At 42.6% G+C, this 26613-nt stretch overlaps 1 protein-coding gene across 1 annotated transcript; it reads right to left on the bottom strand.

Annotated features, from left to right (window-relative positions):
* Positions 1 to 509: 509 nt before the first annotated feature.
* On the bottom strand, positions 510 to 25639 carry DUXB (double homeobox B). The gene is given in 8 exon segments (XM_038538827.1): positions 510 to 549; positions 551 to 1095; positions 2117 to 2271; positions 2701 to 2806; positions 5873 to 6018; positions 22065 to 22178; positions 23106 to 23252; positions 25558 to 25639. Coding segments are annotated over 8 exon segments (1335 nt in total).
* Positions 25640 to 26613: the final 974 nt, after the last annotated feature.

The raw sequence follows: 26613 nt of genomic DNA, 5'->3' as shown, positions 1-26613 counted from the left end.
AATGCCCATGGTGCTTCCAAAGGCTATATGCAGCTTAGAAACAATCCTTTACTCAGTGAAGTGAGTACAGAAGATGATAACCACTGCCCACGAAAAAGTTAAAACCTCCATTTGAGTTTCCAGTTGTTTTCTCCTTTCTCTTGGATTAGTTTTGTCCCAAACAGGATGACTTCATTATTCACTGTCCTTTAAGTTGCACTGATTCTGCATCAAAAGAAGAGAGGCCTGGACCAGGTTCTGAGAATGACTTCTTCCTTCTCCTGAACTGAGGCCCTGGTGAGCTTTGTAACATACAGAATACAGCCTGAAATTATCTTCACTGAAACACAGTTGGGGTCATAGAGGGCCCTCTTTCTGTGGATTAGGACTCAGAAAAGGTACTGTTTCCTGAAAACCTGTGGATAATAGGAACTAACATAAAGGCTTGAGGTTTCTACACATCCCTGGTATAGTTGGCCAAGGGAACAGGATGATTCTCCAGTTGGCCGAGTACTGCAGCCATGTGTGTCTCAGTGTGTCCCTTCTCCAGGATCCCATTTTGCAATCAGCCTGGCACACATTATCCCACCGTTGCAGAATGTAAGATATGTCCACCTGCTCCAGGTCCTGCAGCTGGTGTTTTTGGTCCTCAGGATGAGGCTGAGAATAGTCCTTCAACTGCAAGATTCCTATCCCACTCTGTTCTTTGTGATTCTGGCATTTTTCTTGGTTTGGGGACCAGAAAAGAGTCTGAGTATCTGAGAGGTCTCCTCCCAAAGTCGAGGGCATTGGCAGGTAATTCCTAAGGCTCAGAGTAGAGACAGAATTTTCTCTCTGTATAGCCTGTGTGGGCTGCACCATCATGACACTTGGTCTTTGGCTCAGACAAGGGACAGAGGATTCATGGGATGGGAGAGAAGCAGGTAGAAATGTTTGGTTCCTGCTGAAAGAATTGGAGGAAGAAAAATGATGAGACCTGCCCAGGAGAGTGGATTGATTAATTTGGTGCTGCTGAGCTGTCAGACCTGGTCTTCCATTTGGGCCATCTGCCAAGGAATTCATCGACTCACTTCTGCTCTGCCCTGGGTATAGGGATCTTTGGTTCTGAAACCACACCTATGTAAAGAAAAGAAGAGGAATCAGAAGTGATTGTATCTCTGTTTCTCATACTGTGTAAAGTGAAGTGGCTATTAATACAGGCTCCAATATCAGAATGGTTGTGTGTATGTGCATGTGCATATAAATTTCAAATGAAATAGAAATATTCCATGTATGTGAAATTAATTACTCTGGTTCATGTGTTTCGTATGTGTATGTATGTATATGTGTGTATTTATAAATGTCTATGTACTAATGTGTGTGAATACACATCCAAACAAATTGAGGTCATAACATAGCAATCAACTTCTGATGAATTGAGACTGGCTGAAAAGGCATGTGCTCTAGATTTCTCTCTTTGATTTCAACCTTGGATCAGCAAACAAGTTTTCTTGACTAGGTTGATATTTTCTTTTTGCCAACATGTGCCTAAGAACCCCTATCTTATATACGTCGTGTGTATAAATCTGATGAAGGATTAATGAGTATAAGTCTTTTGAGGGTTTCTGTGCTGATGAACCTATGAATGTGCTTAGTCACGAGCATTTGACATATACTAAACCACTGTCCCAATAACTTTAGAAGGTACCCAACGGGAATGACTTTGTTCTCCCAACTGGAGGGCATTTGATTAAGTATATAGATTTCTGAGGGTGTCACAAATTGGGGGAGAGGATGTGGGGGTATCTAGTTGGTAGAGACCAGGAGTGCTGAGAAATACCTACTAGGCACAGGACAGCCTCACAAGAAAGGAATTACCTGGACGAAAATGACAGCAGTGCCAGGCTGTAGAAAACCTGTCAGAGCGTTCTCAGAACAGGCATTAACTCTCACATTTCCCCCCAGTTTCGCTGCTGCTGATTCTAAATGTGTATACCACTGACAGCATTCTTCATTTTACACCAGCAATGCTAGATATTTACCATCCCATACCTTTACCCTTGATGATTGTGATAATCCAAGATAGGTCAAAGTTTTTCAGCAACTCTGGGAGAAATATCACTTATGGGTAGAACATACTTGGTGTCACAGAACTTACTTGAATTCTTGGTTCCTGAATGCCCATTTTTTTAGCCAGTTTTTTCCTGGTTGTAATATCAGGGAAATGGTTCCTCTCGAAGGCCTGAACTAGGGTGTGCGATTGAGACCTTGTGATGGGTGTCCAGTCTTGTCTGGCTGCTTTTGGTAAGTATTCTAAAGGAGAACACAGGAACAGAAGGGGTCTTTTAGAACAGTTTTCATCTTTGAACTGGGAACTTGAACTTGGGGAGATTACACTCAGTCCACCTGAGTCCCTCAGGGTGACAGAAGAGGATGCCACCCTGCCCAGAGCCACAGGACCAAAAGGTCCAAAGCCTTGCTTGCTAAGAACCTGCCTATGCTAGCCAGCTGTGGGACCGTGCTTCTATTTCTGACACTAGGGTGCTCAGAACAAGCTGTAAGTGCCTCCCAAAGGCGATGGTTTTTTGTCAAGAATATGGGTGCGACATGCCGAGTCATTTCCACTTTCACAGGGACCCACTGAAGAAATGCGTTTGGACCAGTAGTTTCTTTTTAATTTTTTAAAAAATATTTTATTTATTTAAATGATTTAGGGCATCCCTGGACCAGTGGTTTTTTTACCTTGAGTCCAAGGCTGATACTGGTGTTGTCCTTGGGTTTTGTTTTTTCCAAAGGAGCATCCAAATTCCAATCGTCTCTGTTTCGCTCTATGGTTTTTAAACCAAATCTAAGCAGGAGAAGATGTGAAAGCCCTGTAACTCAATCGCTGTTGTTCCAAATATCAATGCAATAGATTTTGATCAACTGCCATTGGGATAATACCCATAAGGAAAAGGTGATGTATTATCCTAGGAGTTCTATTACTATTAGCATACAGTTCAGGACAGCATATCTTTTATGGTCGTCATCATGGTATCCCAAGAAAAATTGAAGAGACACTGTCAGTTCTATCAAAGGAGATCAATATTTTTCTTTCTCCTTTTCCCACTTCTCTCTCCTAACAGGATTTCAATGTGTGAATGCCTTTTCTTGCCACCCCCCCCCCCCCCCGCCCCTTATCTCTTTATAAGAAATACCAAGGGGCACCTGGGTGGCTCTGGTTGAGCATCTGCCTTTCACTTAGGTCGTGATCCTGGGGTCCTGGGATCGAGTCCCACATTGGGCTCCCCATAGGGACCCTGCTTCTCCCTCTGCCTATGTCTCTGTTTCTCATGAATAAGGAAATAAACTCTTAATACCATCTTATTTTAACACGTGGTTTAGCATTTACTTCAAATTTGAGTTACTTTTACAAGTTGTAAACAATTACATATGCCAGCTCTCTAATGTCTTGAAATAGAAGCATTTTTAGCTTCTCCATTTACTAATTTTAAAATAGAATGAACATGTTGAATTTAAAAAATGAGTAATTAGGGCAGCCTGGGTGGCTCAGCGGTTTAGTTCTGCCTTTGGCCCAGAGCGTGATCCTGGGGTTCCGGGATTGAGTCCCACGTCAGGCTCCCTGTGTGGAGCCTGCTTCTCCCTCTGCCTGTGTCTCTGCCTCTCTGTCTCTCATGAATAAATAAGTAAAATCTTTAAAAAAATATGAGTAATTACAACTGTTTTCAGTTTGTGTTTTGCTTTGGTCAGACTTGGTGTGTGTTCATCACCCATCAGTTATTTGTGAGGGTGTTTCTTCTATATGAATGTCATTTAATGTTTGTATGAGAAAATTGTAGCTAAACATTGTCTCCAGTCTGCAAAAGAAGCACAATTATATTGCTTGGTCTTACTTACAGTCATTAAATAATTACTTTTACATTAAAAAATACCATTTTATAATGTATAATACACATAGAATTGATTGTGGAAAATAATTTCCTTTTTTCTGCTCCCCTTTTTTTAGAGTGCATGAGCAGGATGGGAGGGGCAGAAGGAGAGAATCTTTTTTTAAAGATTTATTTTAGAGAATGTGAATCTTTTAAGAAAGATTTATTTATTTTAGAGAATGTGAATCTTTTTTTAAAGCTTTATTTAGGGGCACCTGGGTGGCTTAGTGGTTGGGCACCTGCCTTTGGCTCAGGTCATGATCCTGGGGTACTGGGATCGAGTCCTGCATCTGGCTCCCCGCAGGGAGCCTGATTCTCTCTCTGCCTGTGTCTCTGCTTCTCTATGTGTGTCTCTCATGGATACATAAAATCTTTTTTTAAAAATATTTTTTTATTTTAGAGAGTGTACGAGAGGGGGTAGGGAGAGAATGAGAAGCAGACTTCCAGCTCAGTGTGGAACATGGGTTGCAGTCTCACAACCCTGAGATCATGACCTGAGCTGAAATCAAGAGTTGAACGCTTGACCAACTGAGCCATCCCGGGACCCCAAGAATTTCTTTAAATGGGGAGTAAATTAGCCACAATCAACAGTGGTACTCATCAATATTCCCTCATCCTATAATCAACAATAGGTAAGGCAACTCCTGGGACCCTGTATACCTTGCTGTGAAACTCTTGTCACAAATATAACCCATTGAAGTATGTTTCCTCATTATTGGAGTCAGATTTGCCATGTACTTTCTAATTATTTGAATGTTTTATTTTGATAATTTGTGATAAGATTTAGGGTGTTAATGACAACCAATATTTAATGAACCACTCTTTTATCCAGGCATTGTGCTAAAAAGTTATCTGTGCTCTAAATTAATTAATCAAAATATTTTCAGGTAAGTCTTAAGCACATCATCAGATATTCCCACAGGATGCGCTTTTATTACTAGGATTTGAGTAAACTCTTTACACCCAGATCAAATGCATGAAGAGTAAAGAAAAATTTCTCTCCAGCATTCTTCAGGCTAAGGGCCTTAGAGCCAGTGGCTTACTGGAGACTCTATATAGACACAAAAATCTGAACTCATTATTTTCTTCTAAAAGCACATTTTTACTGATCTTCGTTGTTTTAGATGCTGTTTCACCTGGTATAATTGTATTGTTTACAACTCTCACCCTGTTAACTGAAGAAATCCAACATGGTTTCATTTTCACACCAGTAGCTTTATTCAAATAATACAATATGGGATATTACTTTATATACTTCTGTGTGTAAATCACATTTCAGGTATTTAAAAAAAATTAGCCTGAAAATTGGGAACTTACATGAGTTCTTGCCTCACAGTTTCCTCATAATTACATATTAATCCTCATTCTGCTGCATATATCAACATATTTTTAAAAAGATTTTTATTTTTATTTTTATTTAACCTTTACACCCAACTTGGGACTTGATCTCATGACCCTGTAATCAAGCATTTCACACTCTACTGACTGAGCCAGTCAGGAGCTCCAGTATATATCCATATATTTTTAAAAAATTTTATTCATTTATTCATGAGAGAGAGAGGCAGAGGCAGAGGGAGAAGCAGGGTATTTGAGGAGAGCCTGATGCAGGGCTCAGTCCCAGGACCCTGGGTTCACCATATGAGCTAAAGGCAGGTGCTCAACGACTGAGCCACCCAGGTGCCCTATATCAACACTTAATGATACCATATCATTAACATAGTGTTATAATTTCCTAAGTTACCTAAATCTCAAAAATTGATTTATCTCCTATTGGGAGATAGAGGAGTATATGCTCCTCCCATCAGTGAATACACCCAGCCAGTATTTCCACAATTGATAAAAGATACAAACACAGTTCTTGTTTTTAATATACAACAATAAAATCCTTTTGAGCAACATACCTAAGAATTGCTTGAAAGTCCTGAGCCCAGCCTTTCTCTTTACCTTGAATCTGACAGATAATGAAATAGAAACCTAATGCTTACCTGAATTTCAGACTCTGGAATGCCAATTTCCTTGGCCCATTGTTTTCTGGTAGCTTTATCAGGGTATGGGTTTTGTTTAAACCATTCTTGGAGGATATCCTTTTGACTCTGGTTGTAAACAATCCTGCCTTGCCAGGTTTCTGTTTCTTTTTGTAGTATGCCCGATGAAGAGAAAATGGGAAAAGGAGTATGAAGGTTATGTTTATGGATTAAAAATTCTCTGTAAACATGTCTTTTTTTTTCAGGCTGAAAGCCTGTAAGTTCAACAATGGTTCTATATTTTTACTTTAGGGGTACATCTAAAGTCATGCTAACTTGGAGACATGTAAGTAAAATATGAATGTATAATAGAAAAAATGACAATGTGATCTGAGTTACCGAAGGAAAAAGTTACTGAAAAATCCAGAAAATTACATACAAAGAAAATAGGAAGTAATAGGAGCTAGGAAAATTAATGGAAATAAACAAGTAAAACCTTAAAGAATTAAGATAAAATACACTGGTACTTTGAGATAAAATACATTATAATAAAACTAAATATATTAGGTATTCCATAATATATTTTTCTCCATTTACAGTGTCAGCTTTAGATCTTTTGCCAACCCAGTTGTGGGACTTATGGCTGTTATCTTAAGTTTGAAATTCCAGTCTCCAACTTTAAAGAACCCATCAGTGCAAAAATCTCCTGCTCCAATAATTTGGCCCTCTAATCATGATTGTGAATTTTAACTTTTATAAACTCTGGAAAATAAAGTAGGTGGCATTATCAAAGAGAACAAAATGCAGATGAAAACTTACCACTTGCAGCGCTATTCAAATCCATCTTGGGAAGAGGTACTCACAAAGGTGAGTGGGCAACTCAGCAGCACTCTAAGACACCAGTCTTATCAACACCCAGGGTGATGCACTCATTTCTTAAATAGCCTTCTATTTAATTCCTTCATTAAATGTTTAACACTTTTAGAAAGAAACTTGAAGTAATCAGATGAAGAAGTACAGACTCTACTAGGCAATTTTGCATCTATCCTAATACCTTTAGACTTAGAATCTGTGCTCTCCACACACGCACACACACATACATTATAGATGTTTTGTTCTCCATGTTTTTGTAGTTTTGCTTTTTAATTATTTTGGCTTGATGATATTCTAATATTGTCTGGATATAGATCACTTTATATTTTTCCTGTTTTCTTCAATTCTTACTGAAACACATTTTTTAAAATAAATATTTTATTTATTTGAGAGAACATAAGCATGAGGGAGAGGGAGAAGCAGGCTCCCTGCTGAGCAAGGAGCCTGACAGAGGGACACCCAGGACACCAGGTCTCGTGACCTGAGCCAAAGACAAATGCTGAACCAACTGAACCACCCAGGCACCCCTGAAACACATTTCTTTCCATCATTGGTACTAAGGTTTACATGTTATCTTGACTAATCTATACTAGACTATACTAGTCTATACTCCGTAGTTATAAAAAAAATTCAAATTAAAAAAAAATATGAATCTAGGTTTTTGGGTGGTTGCTGCCCTGAAGGTATTTTGTAGATTGATTGAATTATATAATTAATTGGATTTAAGTAAAGGAGATTATCTTTGATAATCTGGGTGGGGCTGATATAATCATGGAAGTCTTAAGAACAAAGCTGGGTATTCATGGAGGAAAAGAAATCACAGCTGTGGACAGCAGCTTCATTGCCTGTGAGAGTTTCAGCCTGACCTTCAACAGGGTCTGCCCCAGAAATCTCATTCTTGACTATCCAGGTGCTACAACTGTATAAGCCAATTATTTATAACAAATGTCTTTATGTGCGTATATGTGTATATACATGTGCACACGTGTATGTATAAGTTCACTAGTTTCCTATGAGGTCGGAATGCTACTGAACCTATTTCTTTAGTTGAGATTAAACGATATAGATGTTAGCACTGGAGATATTTCTATAAGAACAGACTTATAGATACATATTTGTATATATTACACATAATTTAAATATATCTATAAATATAAATAAGTGTTTGGGTCACCTGACCAGAATCAAAACCATGTGAGGTGGTTGCTAAGGTCAAAGGAAATATGAAGTTGTCGTGGAAGAAAACTGTTAATAATACCAGGTACTACTTTATGACCATTTTCAGAAACAAGGACATGCTAGTTATGAAAATTTTGCTATGAATCTGTATACATATTAAAATATTTTTTGTTTTCTTCCCACAGCTATCCCCCAATAACCCAATATAAGGTGCATTAATTATAGTTAGCTTTATTATTATCTTAAGTAGGCTCCATGCCCAGCATGGGAGCCTGAAATCATGACCCTGAGATCAAGAGTCACATGCTCTACTGGCTGAGCTAGCAGGCATCCCAATAGTAGCTCATCTTATATATTTTTTATTTTATTTTTTTATTTTTGAGAGAAATAGAGAGCGTGAGCAGGGGGAGGGGCAGAGGGAGAGGGAGAATCTGAAGCAGACTCCACACTGAACTCAGAGCCCCATATGGCGCTCTATCCCAGGATCCTGAAATCATGACCTGAGCCGAGATCAACAGCCAGATGCCTAAACAACTGAGCCACCCTGGCACCCCGATAGTTCACTTTAGATCACTGTATTTAAGGAGTATCAAAGGAGAAGTATGCACATCATCCAAGGATGTTGCATCTTCTTTTGGGGAAGGGAGTTGTGTGTTTCTATTATAGGCAGGATACCCGGACCATATTAGGCAGAAATATCACATTGTTATTTTTTTTTAATTTGGAAGTCATTTATGGTTTCAGGAGAGGTGTATGGCTTACAGCTCAACAAGGTGTAGACAGAAATGGTTAGTCTCAGTATGGCTAAGCTACAGAACTTATTCACTTATCACAGGTATTTCTGTGAAGATATTTTGTAGACGTGATTAAGTCCACGATCACTTGACTTTATTATCTATCTATCTATCTATCTATCTATTTAAAGATTTTATTTATTCATTCATGAGAGATAAAGAGAGAGAGAGAGAAGCAGAGACACAGGCAGAGGGAGAAGCAGGTGGGGAGCCCAACGCAGGACTCGATCCCAGGACTCTGGGATCATGCCCTGGACTGAAGGCAGCGCTAAACCATTGAGCCACCAAGGGATCCCCTCACTTGACTTTAAAGGAGATTATCCTATATAATCTGATTGGACCTAAGTCAATTCTGAAAGGCCAGAAGGAAAGAGTGGAGTCTTCCTTGCAAAGACATTCTTCCTGTTAATTGATGCTTCGGCTCATGCTCAAGGGTTCAGCCCATATTAGGAGTTTTGGAATTGCCTAGTGAGTCTCTACAGTTACATAAGCCAATTCTCTGCAATTAATCACTAGGTATACGGATTCTATTTCATTGGTTGAATTGTTGAACTCTGCCTGACACAATCATCAAACTGCTTATTTGGAAATGATGACATTTAACAGGAAAGATGTGTACATGCGTATTTGTCATGAAGATAACCATGGATGGTGGAAAACTTTATTGAATCCTAGAAAGATGGCTACTCATGTTATGCCTCCATAAATTATTTTGGTAAAGCTATGTTAGCTGTGAAAACCTGGAAGGCAGAAAATGGGTGAAACACATAGATCAATGGAACAGAATAAAGAATCCAGAAGTGGACCCTCAACTTTATGGTCAACTAATATTCGATAAAGGAGGAAAGACTATCCACTGGAAGAAAGACAGCCTCTTCAATAAATGGTGCTGGGAAAATTGGACATCCACATGCAGAAGAATGAAACTAGACCACTCACTTGCACCATACACAAAGATAAACTCAAAATGGATGAAAGATCTAAATGTGAGACAAGATTCCATCAAATCCTAGAGAGGAACACAGGCAACACCCTTTTTGAACTCGGCCACAGTAACTTCTTGCAAGATACATCCACGAAGGCAAAAGAAACAAAAGCAAAAATGAACTATTGGGACTTCATCAAGATAAGAAGCTTTTGCACAGTGAAGGATACAGTCAACAAAACTCAAAGACAACCTACAGAATGGGAGAAGATATTTGCAAATGACGTATCAGATAAAGGGCTAGTTTCCAAGATCTATAAAGAACTTCTTAAACTCAACACCAAAGAAACAAACAATCCAATCATGAAATGGGCAAAAGACATGAAGAGAAATCTCACAGAGGAAGGCATAGACATGGCCAACATGCACATGAGAAAATGCTCTGCATCACTTGCCATCAGGGAAATACAAATCAAAACCACAATGAGATACCACCTCACACCAGTGAGAATGGGGAAAATTAACAAGGCAGGAAACCACAAATGTTGGAGAGGATGCGGAGAAAAGGGAACCCTCTTGCACTGTTGGTGGGAATGTGAACTGGTGCAGCCACTCTGGAAAACTGTGTGGAGGTTCCTCAAAGAGTTAAAAATAGACCTGCCCTACGATCCAGCAATTGCGCTGCTGGGGATTTACCCCAAAGATTCAGATGCAATGAAACGCCGGGACACCTGCACCCCGATGTTTCTAGCAGCAATGTCCACAATAGCCAAACTGTGGAAGGAGCCTCGGTGTCCATCGAAAGATGAATGGATAAAGAAGATGTGGTTTATGTATACAATGGAATATTACTCAGCCATTAGAAACGACAAATACCCACCATTTGCTTCGACGTGGATAGAACTGGAGGGTATTTTTTTTTTTTAAAGATTTTATTTATTTATTCATGATAGTCACAGAGAGAGAGAGAGAGAGAGAGAGAGAGGCAGAGACACAGGCAGAGGGAGAAGCAGGCTCCATGCACCGGGAGCCCGATGTGGGATTCAATCCCAGGTCTCCAGGATCGCGCCCTGGGCCAAAGGCAGGCGCCAAACCGCTGCGCCACCCAGGGATCCCCTAGAACTGGAGGGTATTATACTGAGTGAAATAAGTCAATTGGAGAAGGACAGACATTACATGTTATCATTCATTTGGGGAATATAAATAATAGTGAAAGGGAATAGAAGGGAAGGGAGAAGAAATGTGTGGGAAATATCAGAAAGGGAGACAGAACATAAAGACTCCTAACTCTGGGAAATGAACTAGGGGTGGTGGAAGGGGAGGAGGGCGGGGGGTGGGGGTGAATGGGTGATGAGCACTGAGGGGGGCACTTGACGGGATGAGCACTGGGTGTTATTCTGTATGTTGGCAAATTGAGCACCATTAAAAAATAAATTTATTATTAAAAAAAAAAGAGGAAATCCTCTTGTGCCCTGAATAATGGATCACAGAATATCTCTGTCATGATTCACATGCTCTTGGCCACTATTGCCTGGGAACATCTAGAAAGAAATGAGCTCAGGAATGTGTTAATAAAGGGATATTCTATTACTATTGGAAAAAAAAGGAAAGTGTTGTTTAACAGGAAGAATGGTGAGGAAATAGAACTTCAGGGTAAGGGGTACAGGTAGACTTTATACTCATTAAATGAAGAAATAACTTGGAGACACTTTCTGAGAAAAAAATTTATACATAGTTAAGGAATGCAAAACTCAAACCTGGGTTGTGATTTAAAACCTTTGGTCTACAGCAGTGATTACATTAAAACTTCTACCAGTAAATCATTCCTCTATTATTTAGGCATTCCTGTAAACTGCCACAAGAAAAAAAAGTGAAGTGTGTTTTTGCCATAGACAACTGATAAGCTCAAGATACTTAAGGTGAGATGAGAGAAAAATTAGGAGTAATGACTTGGAGGATGGGCTAATTGGTTCGTATTTGTGTTTTCCTTTTTTTTTTTTTTTTCCTCCTCTGCAGTCTCTAGGATCCCTACTAATGAGGCCAAGCAAGATAAGGGACATCCAAGAATCTGGTCTGGGGACTTCGGCCAGGAAGCAGAAATTGATAGGTGGGAAAGAGAGGGGAAAGCTTGTCCAGTTAAAGGTCTATCCCAAAACATCTCCCTAGCTGAATCTTGCTACTGCTTTGTTCCAATGGATGCAGTCTCTCTCCTCTTCTTTATAGATGAGAGGATGTTTACTACATAGGTTCAGTCCTTATTCCAACTGGCTCATAGCTTTGGCTTTTGTTCTTTGATATCTTGATGGAGGAGTGATACTGGGATCTTCTAGTTACTTTCAGCGTGAATGGAGGTTTTAGGCTTGGAAAATCATATTGTGTGTGGTGGAAAAGGGTAAGATTACTTTGTGTACTTTAGGGAAGGAAGCTAATAATTTTGACCAAATAGATGAACAATGTATTTTGTAGGGGCCACGTATTTCATGCCCACTCTCATGGCACTAGCCCAGTTAGGACATGTCTTCCAAGAGGATTGTATTTCACAAATTATTGATTTCAGGTTTTCCCTGTGATTTCTTTCAGCCAGTGAGATATGAGTGGGATTGATGAAGCAGTCTGTACCATCCTTTTTTGGTGGGGAGGCATTGCTCTTTTCTCACTACCATGACCCTTCTCTGTCCTAGATGAGGATGATCCCATTAACCTGAATCCCAGACAGATGAGAAATAGACTTTTGTTGAGGTAAGCCACTAGTGTTTTGAAGTCATTTATTGCCAGGACATAATTGAGAATAAGGTGTGTATACAAATTTGGTTTTTGTATCTTAAGCTCTATGGTCAGAACTATCTTTATTGTTGTTTTTTTTTAAGATTTTATTTATTTATTCATGAGACACAGAGAGAGAGGCAGAGACACAGGCAGAGGGAGAAGCAGGCTCGACATGGGACTTGATCCCCGGACTCCAGGATTACGCCCTGGGCTGAAGGTGGCACTAAACCTCTGAGATGCCCTATTATTTTAAAGCCCCAGGCTGCCCTATTATTTTAAAGATTTGAGAGAGAGCATGAGAGAGAGCAAGAGAGAAAGCACAGCAGGAGGAGGGACAGAGGGAGAGACAGAAGACTTCCCCACTGAGAGGGAGGCCTCACTGGGTACTCGATCCCAGGACCCCAGGATCATCACCTGAGCCAAAGACAGATGCTTAACTGACTGAGCCACCCAGGTGCCTAAGTCTTTATTTTTAAGCAATTATCTGAATATTCCAAGAAACCATTTGTTATGATTTTTATAGCCCAGTTTCTTTTAATTGCAGTAAATTTTTGTGAAATTTAGAAGGGCATGAAACTTATTTTTTAAACAGAAAGTTCCAAGAGACTTACTCTTGGGTTTCACCTAAGAGGGTACTGGTAAGACAGGATCCATTCCGTTGAAGATCATGTGATGTTATTTACTCAGGTGGTCATGCGACATGCAGAAAATGAGGGAATCTCCTTGGACCTAAGACTCAGAATGTTGCCTACATGTGGAAGAAAGGAGGAAATCCAAGTGTTTCCTTTATCCCGGAAAAGAGGTTTACTTGTACTTTAGGAAGAAAGGACACAAAGAAGTCAAATGAAGACATCCTTGGATTTAGTTATCCAGTTATCCTGATCAGTTTATTAAAATGTGGAGACAAATCTGCAGTCTCAGGGCCAATGTAATGGGGGAATTTGATTCACAGAGTAACTGAGATAGCATAGATTTGGGCCTTGTCTGAGAGGAGTGAGGTCCTCCCACTCTGGTAGCAGATGGGTCAAAGGGATGTCAAGACAAACTTTCTTGGTTTTGGGTTCAGTGGGTAGAGCGTATGACATACAAAGGCCATCTTTCCCAAGGCTGCACATGTGAACACAGAGGTGGTGCATTACACTTTTCTAGAACTACAGCCTCTTCCGGTGGAGGCAGTGGCCCTATGTTTTACGTGTCAATCAAGGCCCCTCAGAATCTGACCCATCTGCAGTCTCCTCACCCATGTTCACTAAGACACCCTTTCAGCACGATGAGAGACTCCCAGGCGTCCCACCAACACAGTGCATTTTTCCTACGACTGTTACTTTACTCAAGCAGCCTGATTGAGGTGAATTAATGACACACTTTCTGACACCCCAAAATTCTATTTCTTCTGTGCACACAGTCCTCATGTCATTGATATCCACAGGCATAGCATGCAGGTGTTGTTGCTTGGCCAGATTTGTTGTAGGAGCCTATTTCATTTGACTTCCCTAATGCTCATTTCACTACCTCATCTGCTCTCATTTCACAGCGGCGGTAGCCTGGAGGGTCTCAACCTTGAGTGGGGCTCCAGGTAAGAAGGAAGATCTACTTGTATGGTTACTGTGGTCATACAAATCTTGGGTGGATAGGGGGAATGGAATCTAACCCTGCTCCCCCAATAGGGCGACAACAAGCCCACATGGCCCAACCCCTAGAGAAGAGCTGGCCGAGGGAAGGCACCTTTCTTTTTTTTTTTTTAATATTTTATTTATTTTTTCATGAGAGATACAGAGAGAGAGGCAGAGACACAGGCAGAGGGAGAAGCAGGCTCCATGCAGGGAACCTCACATGGGACTCAATCCCGGGTCTCCAGGATCACACCCCGGGCTGAAGGCAGCACTAAACCGCTGAGCCACCAGGGCTGCCCGGAGGGCACCTTTCCAGCCAGCATTTTCCTGATGGCCCCAACCCAGTCTTCAGTGGCTGAAGGGATTGTTCTGATCCTTTTGAGGGGCCACCATCACTGTTCCCCATCCTGCTGCTAGTTCCTGGTTGATCCTCCTAATCCTCCATGGTCTGGGAGTAGTTGCTCTTGCAGAAGGGCCTTATACAGGATTTCCACTGATGCTGGGTGATTTTGGGGTGAGTTCATGGAAACAGGCATTTTTCTCTGGATTGCGTGTTGCCATGTACAGAGATGACTCTGTGATTGGTATTTTAATAAATCTTATCTTTAGAAAGGGAAACTTAAGGAAGGCTGGTGCCATAATTGTGAAGGAGCGACAGTCATTTGCATTGGTCAGGAGAGAGAACAGTTGGTATTTTGTGGATTAGACAATGTTCCCATTTGTCGGTGTTCAGACAGGATAACAAAGTGATCTTGTTTGCGTCTTGATCCATCACAGTCGCAGAGTGGACATCTTTGATGTCCATAGTGTATAAAAGCATTTATATTCTGCAGAAGAACATCAAGACATAACTGAAGGTACTGCGCCTGGTCCTGACCATCAGGAACAGCTTTACTATTTCTCATACATTTCATTGAGAAGTGGGAGCAGGAGGTGAGCTGGATCCATGTCTGGTGTCTGCTCTCAAATACGGGTCTGGAGTAAAGACAGAAGGAAAAGAAAAGCGTTGTCAGAAAATAAGGGAGCGACAAAGAGTCTGACTGGGGGAGGAGGGAAACCTGGGCTGGCAGCATCCAGGACCTGTTGCAGAAGGAAGAGCCAGGGTGCCCTAGGGCATTCCCCTGAGAACCACTTCCTTTCCATCCTCTCCTGATGTCTGACACTCCTCTACCTTCCCCTCTCTTCAACTCTCTTCCATCTATTGCTTCCTCCTCCCAGTCCCGGAAAATGCTTAAAGGACAGCTTAGGTCTGGGAAGTGCTGAGCTTCGTCACTGCCACATGCCGTCCTGGAGAGGGTGAGGGGGTAGAGGAGGCTGAGCAGTGACCCCCATTTGAACACCATGGCGTCTGTCCTGTAGTTCATCCAGCAATATTCCAAAGGGATAGTGGAACTGATACGAGACAGAAATTTCTATTATGGAAAGCATTTGTATAAAATATTCACGGCACTGAAAAAGTACTTCAATTCAGGAAAAAAAAATTGGCTTTTTACCCTGAAAATAAATGTTTAAGCCATCCATGACTTAACAAAATAAAATGGCACCCTGTATACTGGACCCAATAGGAGTGTGTGTTCGTGTGTATGTGTGCACACGTATTCCTTGTATAAATGTTGGGTGCCAAGTTGGCTGAGTCATTCTTGCCTGTGCACAGTGAGCCGACTCTCTTAGAGACAGATTTCCTAAGGAGTTTACATTGCATCTTCATAAAACAAGTCTTAGCCATTTTGGGGGGGGTGGGGGTGGGGGTGCATCTGAGGGTTTTTTTTCTCCTGCAGGAGGGCACACCTATTCCCCAGGTTTTATTCTCAAGCTCTTTACTTAAGAAGAATGACAAGGAGGGGCACCTGGGTGGCTCAGTGGTTGAGCATCTGCCTTTGGCTCAGGGCGTGATCCTGGGATCTGGGTTCAAGTCCCTCATTGGGCTCCCTGCATGGAGCCTGCTTCTCCCTCTGCCTGTGTCTCTGCCTCTCTCTCTCTGTGTCTTTCATGAATAAATAAATAAATAAATAAAATCTTAAAAAAATTATTCTATCATTTAAATTGTAGTTCTTATTACATCATTTAAAGTTACCCTTTTATTTTAGATGCTTTCACATCATTCTGGTTTCCTAAGATATTCATGACACTTTTGACTCCTAGACTTCATAAAAATCAATGTATCACTGAATCCTGCTATTCTAAGATCTGAGGCCTCTTGCTGTCTGAGTGCTACAGGAAGTAATGTAAGTAAGTTTTAGTGTCAATCATATTTTATTTCTAGTATTCAAGCTAAGAAGTTCAAAATAAAAAGTGAAATTCCCAAGAATGTAAATTTTATTAAAGGCAATGGAAATGGATATGTATGAAATGTATTTCTTCTCATTCAGTCCTGGGATCCTTTTCAGAACTCTTTCACGTGTGTATGATCATGAGGAGCCAGGGGCGTTTCTCCATGAATAAATTGGTGAAGCTATCATTGCTGGGATGCTAATGACATGCATGGGAGACAGTGTGAGACTCTGGGAACTTGACATAAGTAGCCAGAAATTTCATAATGTATTCGCATCTTAAGATTTCCGTTACACCAACGGAATCAGATTCCATCTTTTGTTTCAAGGCACCTTGGTTAATGCAATTATTTAATGGAAAAAATATTTTTTGATTTTTAGGACAAACCATGAAATCATGTTGAATAGCTTTCAATTTACTATAGAATGTATATTCATTTGTTATGTGCCTTTCCCTCCAAATTCCAATTCTAAGACATCCTTAAGTTGGATCCAAAATCATAATCAAAATTCATAAACTTAAGCCTACATCAAAAGGAATAAAAACTAAAGTTATGAAGAAAGACATAATTAGAAATAAGATAACAGATTGGTAGGGGATCCCTGGGTGGCTCAGTGGTTTGGTGCCTGCCTTTGGCCCAGGGCGCGATCCTGGAGTCCCGGGATCGAGTCCCACGTCAGGCTCCCGGCATGGAGCCTGCTTCTCCCTCCTCCTGTGTCTCTGCCTCTCTCTCTCTCTCTCTCTCTATGTCTATCATAAATAAATAAATAAATCTTTAAAAAAAAAACAAAAAAAACCCCCAAAGAGATTAGTGGACACAGGGCCTAGCACAGTGCGCTAACACACAGATCTTTGCTGGGAGGTGATTTTTCTGGACCTGTGTTGGGCTTGTCCTGGACACCATTAGGTCACTTGTGCACAGTTGATACTGAGGAACACAAGTGAATCCATGCTCAGTGATGCATCCAGGAGTCAGGTCTCATCTTGGGTCATGTCAGGGCTTTAGAGCATCAAGCCCAGCCTATACAGGCAAACTGTTTAGGTGCAGGCTATCTCAGGAAGCCCCCAGGCAAAGACAGTTCTAGTTCTAGAGCATCACTTAGGATGAAAATACATCAACTGATGGAGACGCCATACACTTGCTTTAATTGGGGACAAATCTACCAATCTCCAAAGCTTTGATAATTCAGTATGATCAAAGAAAAACCAGATTTATGTGGTCAAGCAAAATGTCATGCTACAGTGAAAAACTCACAATGCTTCTTTGGCTGTGGAAGGAGGGTGCTTTCTCTGGACTCCTGTTTCCATCCAAATAACAACTGGGTAATTTGTTTTTAGAAACTAGCCGAGTAAGAGACATTTTGGGAATATTTTACATAGTGTCTATAATAGTCTCATTCATCTGTAGCCAGGGGTAGAAATGCGCACTACTGCAGGCTTTATGCCTATCTCCATAAGCCTGAGAAGCGGTCTGCATTTTGTTAACTTGAGCAGCAGATTACATTTACTCCTGAACCCCACCTCATTAAGATCACCGTTTTCAAAGACCTCAGGGTCATTGGGTAAATGACCTGCTGTTGCCCAGTTTGTTTGTAGATGGTCGTTTCTGCCTGTGACTTGCTACACCCTGTGTGCTGACAATACTGTGAGGGTTGGAGGGCAGCCACCTGCCCACAGCCTTATTTATGTGTCCTGGCAGTCCTGCAGTAGTGAGGGGAAAATGATCCTGGGAGAAGCAGGGCTTCTTTCGGTCCTGGTCCAACAAGGGCCAGTGCCTCTTGGGCCAGGTATCCTTGCTCTGTCCTGGTGGAAGACAAGAGTTCTAAACTGTCTGTGGACATTGGCTCCAGCTGTCACCATGTTGGCTAGGCCATGGCTGAGGATGGAGGTGGCAATCTGGGAGTCAGGGAGGGTTGACACTCCACTGAGGTCCTTTCCATTCCCAAGATAAGCCTTGTGATGTGAGGGAGAAGTGAAGGATAGTAGAACAGGGAAGACAATTAAGATTCCTAAAAAGTGTTTTCACCATCATTATTTGGTGTTGGGCTGGCCCTGGTAAAAGAACACTAGGCTGGAGTATCAGCCCAGGGAGGTTGCAGTGCCTTGTGGCCTCGGGTTAAATCCGAGTTCAGATTCCCTTTCAAGCATCCCAGTGACTCCACTTTACCCACATTCTCATTCATTGAAGTGTGAGCCCTGAAAGGCTGGTTTGGAGGGATGTTAGTCAAGATCAGCAGGGTCAGCGGGCAGCAGGAGGCCTGGAGTAGGGTGCCATACAAAGAAAACTGTGAGATTGGGATGCCTCTGAAGGGAAATCTCCTTCTCTGTGTTGGTCATCTTTGTGCAGAGCTGCATTTTGAGGCTGGAGGCAGAAGGTGTCTGAATCCCCCAGTAGGTCTCCTCAGAGCTGTTAATATACTTAAATACTAGGGGAATGCTGAAGGAAGTGAAGCTTGGCCTATACAAATGTCATGGGCTACTTTCTTCCGAAAATAACTTCGTTAGCTATATCTGTCTCTACAGGTAGAGTCAATTTGACTCTTAGTACATAGAAGTGGAGTTTGTGTTTCAAATCTCTCTAGGTGTGAGAGCCCTCATGATAAACTCTCATCATGGGACCTTAAGAAACAACCATCTCTGAAAGACTCTCCTCACACCGTCTAGGACAAAGAAACAAGGCAGTCACCAAATTTACTTCCAAATGAGACCCATGCATGAAGCACTGTCTTAGAAATAATAATCCTCTTGAACTTCAATTTGAGCAAAATTTGAGCAAATGTACAATTTTTTTAGCAGCAGTAGTGAAAACAATTGCAAGAAAGTCCCAAATTGCATCAGAAGAGAGAAAAAATATTCCTGTTTCTGGATTGAATATGAATGACAAAAAGTATAATTCATGTTTTGTGTAATGGACATTTATAAAAAAAAACTATCCTAAACAGCATAATCCTATTAATTCACCATATTGTGCAATCACTTATATAAAAGCAGGAAAACAATGAGAAAGAAATAAAAATTATTCCAGAAGAAAGAATGTGTTTCTGATCATTTTGGTGGACTTGTTAACAAGAATGAGGATACTGTCATTACACTACCTACAAACAGAATAACACGGAAACGCCGAATTTCAAGAGTCACTTTGAAAACACCTACAGTTCCAAAGCGTTACCTAAGAGTTACAGTCCCATCAAGTTCCCACACGGAGCCGTGAGTGGTCTGTGTAAAAGCTCCGCAGGTCACCAATGGCCACAAGGGAGGCAGACACCTTGCCACACTCTGAACTTGGTGAGAGGCTCAGACTCTAATGCCGGTGATACCAGACGGTGACACGTATTAGTGACTGTGCCCTGCTTAGACCAGGGCAGCTGGGGAGGAATCACTCACTGGGATGTATGTTCTTGTTTCAGAGAAGCCCCCAAGTGTTTCTTATTCTAATACTGCCTAAGGTACGCACTCACAAGTTTGTTTCAATGGGAGGCTCTAAAATCCTGTGTCCACAAAGTATCCCCTTGGGGCCTAACTGGGATCCCACCTGGTAGTGACTTTGGCATTTCCATCCCTCTCCCAGGGAACCTCTGAGGCTCTACCTGTGGCAGTTCTTGCTGTCAAGGACTCAGAAGTTTTCTCCTGAGCTCCTCTCTCCTACCACGTCCCCACTGATGGCCCAATCTGTCCTCAGGAGGTGCGTCATGTGCTTGCAGCCTGCACACCCCGACCCCCGCCGATGCTCGTCACGATCACAGTGTCCACCCTTCTGAGTGCACCATGCTGAACATTGTCCTCCGGGAAAGGTCCTCGTACTGCCAACCGCTTGGAGCCGCCCACAAGGCAAACACAGTTTACACACGGGCAGTTTTTCAGGATGGGAAATGAATGGGAATAGGCGGGATAGAGGTCCCAGATTCAACGCCAAGGGCGTCATTAGCTTCGTTCCCCTATGTGCCAAGAGATTGGCAGGAATTCCTCTCAGGGACTAGTGATGGGGACAGGAAGTGAAGGGCACAGAACAGAGCAGAGGGTCAGGGTCCCCAAAATGTGTCTGTTAGAGTCATATTCCTGCTGGGGGCTGGCCTGGCTGGAGAGTGCTGGGTTTGTCCCGGGAGCTCGGTGGGGGCCCACCTGGGGCAACTTTCAGAGTTAAGATTGTCTTAAGGATCATCCCAGTTAGTTTAGCTTGCAGATGGTAAGAAGCTCGTGGCCTTAGGGTTAAATATGAATTCAGTGTTTCTCTTACACACTCTGATGATTCCATTTCTTCTACGCCAAACCTAACTGAAGTGTGTTCACTTTGAAAGCCTAGTTCTGGCAGGTGTCAGTCAGGTTTGTGGTGGCAGAGAACACTGACTCTTAAGTGTGCGAAACGGGTTGCCTCTGGAGGAAAGGTCCGTCTCTGAGCTGCTAATCCAGGGCACCTGAGTGGCTCAGGGGTTGAGCGTCTGCCTTTAGCTCAGGTCGTGATCTCAGGGTCCTGGGTTGGAGCCTCACATTAGGCTCTCTGCAGGGAGTCTGCTTCCCCCTCTGCCTGTGTGTCTCTCATGGATAAATAAATCTTAAAAAGAAAAAAACCCACAAAACTCTGAGCTGCTAATGCGTGCCAAAGCTCCACTCTGAGGATGGATAAAGGTGGCAGGATTCACAGGGGCAGGTCTCTTTGGAGCCATTTTTACAGCTACACATGATGAACAGCGAAGAAAGGGATGCTTGGCCAGACAAAATGTTTCACAACCTTACCTTTTTTTAAAAATTGATTTTGTGGAACATACCAGTGTTATAACCAGAGTAACTCAGCTCTTGTTACAATAGAAATAAAGTTTGCATTCCCAATCTTTTGAGCCCACTCATGTAAAATTCCCTCTTAGTGTTCATGTCATGGGTCCTTGTTAATTAGAGCCAACCAAAAGACTGTCCTTTCTTACATACCAGCAATGAAAGCAGAAGAGGAAAAAAAAGTATCATTTTAAGAAAAAAATAAAGGTCTGTGCTTCTGATTATTTTAGTGGACTCCTAATAGCCACAAAATATCACCTACAAATAGAACAACATGGAAACACTGAAAACACCTACGGTTCTAGAGGTTCTAGAGTGTTACCGTTACAGTCCCATCAAGTTCCCACACGGAGCCGAGAGTGGTCTGTGTAAAAGCTCCGCAGGTCACCAATGGCCACAAGGGAGGCAGACACCTTGCCACACTCTGAACTTGGTGAGAGGCTCAGACTCAAATGCCGGTGATATCAGACAGTGACATGAATTATTATTTTTTTATTCATTTATTCCTGTCAGAGAGAGAGAGAGACAGAGAGAGGCAGAGACACAGAGGGAGAAGCAGGCTCCATGCTCCCGGGTCTCCAGGATCAGGCCCTGGGCTGAAGGCGGCGCTAAACCGCTGAGCCACCTGGGCTGCCCCGATGACACAAATTAGATGTGAGTGCTCAGGGCATGGGTGCATTCTCTGGGTTTCAGCTGTTACAGTAACAGAGAAGCCCAATTTATTTCCAATGTTACTTAATAGACCCTCTCCCATTTGTTCCCATAGCTATGTCCAAAGTGTTTTTGCTGCTTCCAGAAAGAGCCCCTGGTTCTAACGAGGACTACATTTGCTAGTTACGCAATTGTTTCTTACCCACTCACAGTGAGCCTGGATTGACCAACCCCCTCTTCCCTTGGTCTTTCTCAGCTCCAGGGACTATTCCTGTGATCTGCATTCAAGGCTGATTGCCTTCCCCTCCTGCACCTGCTGCTGTTGGGCTCTGCCCCTGGAAGAGCGTGCTCCTATGCTTCCAGCCTGTGCACACCTGGCCCAAGCACATGTGCATTCGCAAGGTCTGGGGAAGCTCCTCCTCGGTAAATAACCTCCGCCCGAGGGTCCTCGTACTGCATTTTGGTGCAGTCTGCCAGCCGAAAAAAAGCTGAAACAGAGGCCAAACAGCTTTTCAGAGAATGGAAAACGAATGGGATTTCGGAATGGATGTCCCAGAGTCAATGCCAATGACTTAGAGGGTGATCATAAACATGGCAAATTATCTGACCGTGTGCTGAGAGCTTTCTGCAAATTTTTTTTTTTTTTAAATTTTTTTTTTAATTTTTATTTATTTATGATAGTCACAGAGAGAGAGAGAGAGGCAGAGACACAGGCAGAGGGAGAAGCAGACTCCATGCACCGGGAGCCTGACGTGGGATTCGATCCCGGGTCTCCAGGATCGCGCCCTGGGCCAAAGGCAGGCGCTAAACCACTGCGCCACCCAGGGATCCCGCTTTCTGCAAATTCATCTCAACCCGTGCACCTCTGTCAGAGGTGAGGAATTCGAGGGAGCAGGTTTAGGAGACATGCCCAAAGAAGCCGGCTGGGAAGGGGCAGAGGTAAGCCTCATCCCTGTCCTTCAGAGCACAAACTGACAACCACCTCTGAACGTTTCATAACTTGGAGCTTGTTTGAACCTCTGTTTCCTCATCTCCGCATGTGACCCCTGCACTGGGGGGAGTCATGGGTGGGTTTTGGGAGGATGAAGTCAAGAACTATGAGTTCCTATGAAGGTCTACGCTTTGTTGAATTCTGCGCCTCACAAATACTAGGCATGGCTCCTAGGGAAGAGCTGGTTATTGAGAGCTACCAAGTCCCTCCTTGCGAGGGACCATCCAAACCAGGGAAACACCTGAGCCTTGAGGTCCACTGGCTTTTCTTCCCAGGAACCACCTGAGTTCCTTCCTGCTCAATGCTCACCATGGGAGGCAGTGGCCACCCTGCCATGTTTCTGCCTCTTTCCCCACAACCTTGAACTTTTCCTGACCTCTCCATGAATTGCATTCATGTGGGGTCTTTGGCCTGAAACCCATACCTGAGAGAGGAGCTGTTTCAAGGGCAAAGCCGGTGTTCTTCAGGAAACATTCAGCCACTGGGAGCAGTGGGGTCCAGGAAGTCTCCAAGGAGGCATTGCAGGTGTGTGGATCCAGCACTAGGTCCAGCACTAGGAGGCCCAGAATGGCTGTTTGTCAGACAGAAGGACAACGGTCAGTGGCTGTGTAGGAGGGGCTCGGGCCTGTGCATGTCTGGACCAGGGCATAGACAACCTCATGGGTCACTGGAGCATGGATTTGAATTTCAGTGTGATTAGAGGCATTGGTGGGCTTAAGGTTTTAAAGTATTTCCATTGACTGTGCAGTTGTAAAGGCGAGACAGTTTAGGAAAGGAGAGGTGAAGGTTGACTGCTGCCCTCTGAGGTCCTGTCCAGCCCCAAATCCAGGCTTCTGATGGGGCAGCATGGTACAGGACACAGAACAGGGAAGGGAGTTGGGGTCCTAGAAAGCCTTTGTCACCTTCATAATTTTGTCTGGGACAGGCCCTGGGTGAAGAGTGGCTGGGTTTGGTTTCATAGGAACCTGGGTCACCTTTCAGAGTCAAGGTTAAATCTGCCTCCCAGTCAACACCCCAAGGAGTTCAGGTTGAGCAGAGCAGAGGCAGGTGGCCTAGAGTTAAATCTGATTCACATTCACATCAGGCACAAAATAATCCACAATCCTCAATGTTGTAATTGTATCAGGTCTCCCACTGAGATGTTGCGTAATCACTTTATATCATGGCAATAAAACCAGAAGAGCAACATCAAAATTATTTTAAAAGAAAGGCAAAATGAAATACTGGCTTCCTGGATTATTTTAGAAGACTTGCTAAAAACAACAAAAAGCTGTAATTATGCTGCTTGCAAATAAGATAAAATGAAGCAATTAACTTAGTGTCACATTGAAATAATCCACAACTATAGAACATTGTCAATGAAGTATAATCCCAAGTGGTTTTCATTGTAGACACTGCAAAATCACTTAATAGCAATAACACTAAAATAGTATTAGAAAATTATTTTAGTGGGGATCCCTGGGTGGCTCAGCGGTTTGGCGCCTGCCTTTGGCCCGGGGCGCGATCATCCTGGGTTCCCGGGATTGGGTCCCGCGTCGGGCTCCCGGCATGGAGCCTGCTTCTCCCTCTGCCTGTGTCTCTGCCTCTCTCTCTCTCTCTCTCTCATGAATTAATAAATAAAATCCTTTTTTTAAAAAAAGAAAGAAAATTATTTTAGTGAAGAGAAAACATCTTGCTGTGGTTCTGGTTCTATAGGATCAATGGAAGGTAGGGGTCAGCTCAGTGGTGACTCACTTGTGTTGTCAGGGGTGTGGACAGACTTTGATACAGAGACATTTCCTGTGGGTGATGGAGGTTGGGGAGGAAGTGTGGGGCCAGTGAAACCCCTTGGCGGAGAAGATTCTTAGGCAATTTCTTCTGAATTTCTGGAATGGGGGAAGACCAGAGAGTCCTTTGTCCCCTGAGCAATCCCCCTGAGTTTTTCTAAAACATCTGAAGGCTGGAAAGGGGTAAGGGGGAGGACCAAAGTCTAGGTCAATGGAATTCTGATCCTATGATTTGTTGAATCAAAGAGAGTTCCAAGCTGCTATGTGTGTCAGGAGCACCAGGATACCCTCGCTGTCTTGAGATTTTTTTTTTTCCTGTCTTGAGATCTTAAGAAAGATCTGTTATGTCAGGATGGAGCTTACCTTCCAGAGGGATCTTTCCCCTGGGCTCCTGATCCTTGGAGAGACCCTGGATCCTCAACCAACCACAGCCTAGTACTGTTCTTTCCTTGGGGATCTGGAAACATCCAGAGGATGGTCTGGTGGTCTCTGCCCTCTCCAAAACATCCTGTTTGCAACATCAGGAGCATAAGGATATTTTTTCAAAACCTTACAGTCTTCCTTAGTTTTTGTCTCAGATATGCACTTTCTTTCTTAAGCTATGGAGGTGTCTCTCAGCCAACAGAGCTCCTAACTCATTGTCATGAGCTCTTCTTTCACTAGGACTCAATAATAACACACAATTCTTTAGAATTTTTCTGAAGGAATTTTGGCTTGTATTTTGTAGGTGTTCAGCTCTTTGCATTAATGGCTCGTCTTGTCATCTGCTTTTGAAGGATTCTCTTCATTGTAGGGTACATTCTGTAGGGTACATTCTCTCTAAATCAGGTATTTGGTGAAAATGATTTTTATGCTGATACACTTAAGGAGGATGTGAAGTTTCCATTGGAGCTGTGATGTCTCCCTTTCTACCTTGCTTTTTATTTTCCTGATTGCAGTGACACTTTCCTAGTTTAGAGACATTTCAGAAGATCTTTCAAGGTGCTGATTATTTCACATTCTTCAGTTAGTATGTAGCTGGTTTCTTTCTTCTTCAGGAGTTTTTAAATGAGTGTTTAAACTCACTTAAATCATTGTCTTACCTCACATCCATCTTCCACGTGGTCTCACCTTCTGGTGAACCTGTTTCACCAGAAGGTTCCAGGCTCCTGACATCCATGTCTTCTCCAGGAGCAGCAGCCCCGTCCTTCATCTTCTGTAATGTTTGCATAGAAGCTTGATCTGATTTTTTATTTAATTTTTATTTTTTTAAGATTTTATTTATTTATCCACGAGAGACACACACAGAGAGAGGCAGGTTCCATGCAGGGAGCCTGACATGGGATTCAATCCTGGATCTCCAGGATCATGCCCTGGGCCAAAGGTGGCGCCGCTAAACTGCCGAGCCACCTGGGCTGCCCATGATCTGATTTTTTAAAAAAGAATTTTGTAATATTCTCTTATTTTGTGTAACAAATGTCTCCACTCTCTTGTTCATTCACTTAACTTCTGTTGAAAACAGTGTCAGGCTTCCTTGAAGATGAGATTTTTTTCTCCAGAGCACTCTGAGAGCTCCCTGAATTTTTCCTTCATTTTCCTGATGGATTTTGCAGACGTTAACAGAGGCAGTGACTTGATTTTGCTACTCTGCTGTAGCTTGTAGAGACTGAGTTTTTCTGGTATGTTGGCCATTAGCTTGACTTGTTTTATATCTTGACATTTGTACTCTTTTGGAATGTGTACTTCACACCCAAGTAGAAAGTCAGATGTTTCTAGGTCTTTTTTTTTTTTTTTTTTTAAGATTTTATTTATGTATTTGACAGTGAGCAAGTGTGCCCACAAAGAAGGGGAGCTGCAGAGGCAGGCTCTCCACTGAGCAAGGAGCCCAACACAGGGCTTGATCCCAGGACCTTAGGATTATGACCTGAGCCAAAGACAGATGCTTAAGCAGCTGAGCCACCCAGGCACCCATGTTTCTAGGTCTTTATTCATGGTGTCCAACTTTCTTGTTGCTGATAGCGTGTCTTCAAGGTGGGTGCCCCTAATCTTGACTCAGGCCCTTCAAATTCATTTTCAATTAGTCATAGCTTCTCAAAAGTGTGGTGTCTTTCCTCCAGAGGGACAGAATCTCCAGTGTCCACTTTGTCTCTATATGAGGTCAGATCTTTTTTTTTTCTAAGTCAGATC

This window comes from Canis lupus, chromosome 5 (genome assembly GCF_011100685.1).
Source record: "Canis lupus familiaris isolate Mischka breed German Shepherd chromosome 5, alternate assembly UU_Cfam_GSD_1.0, whole genome shotgun sequence".
Lineage (NCBI taxonomy): Eukaryota > Metazoa > Chordata > Mammalia > Carnivora > Canidae > Canis > Canis lupus.
This window is presented reverse-complemented; position numbering and strand designations above follow the sequence as displayed.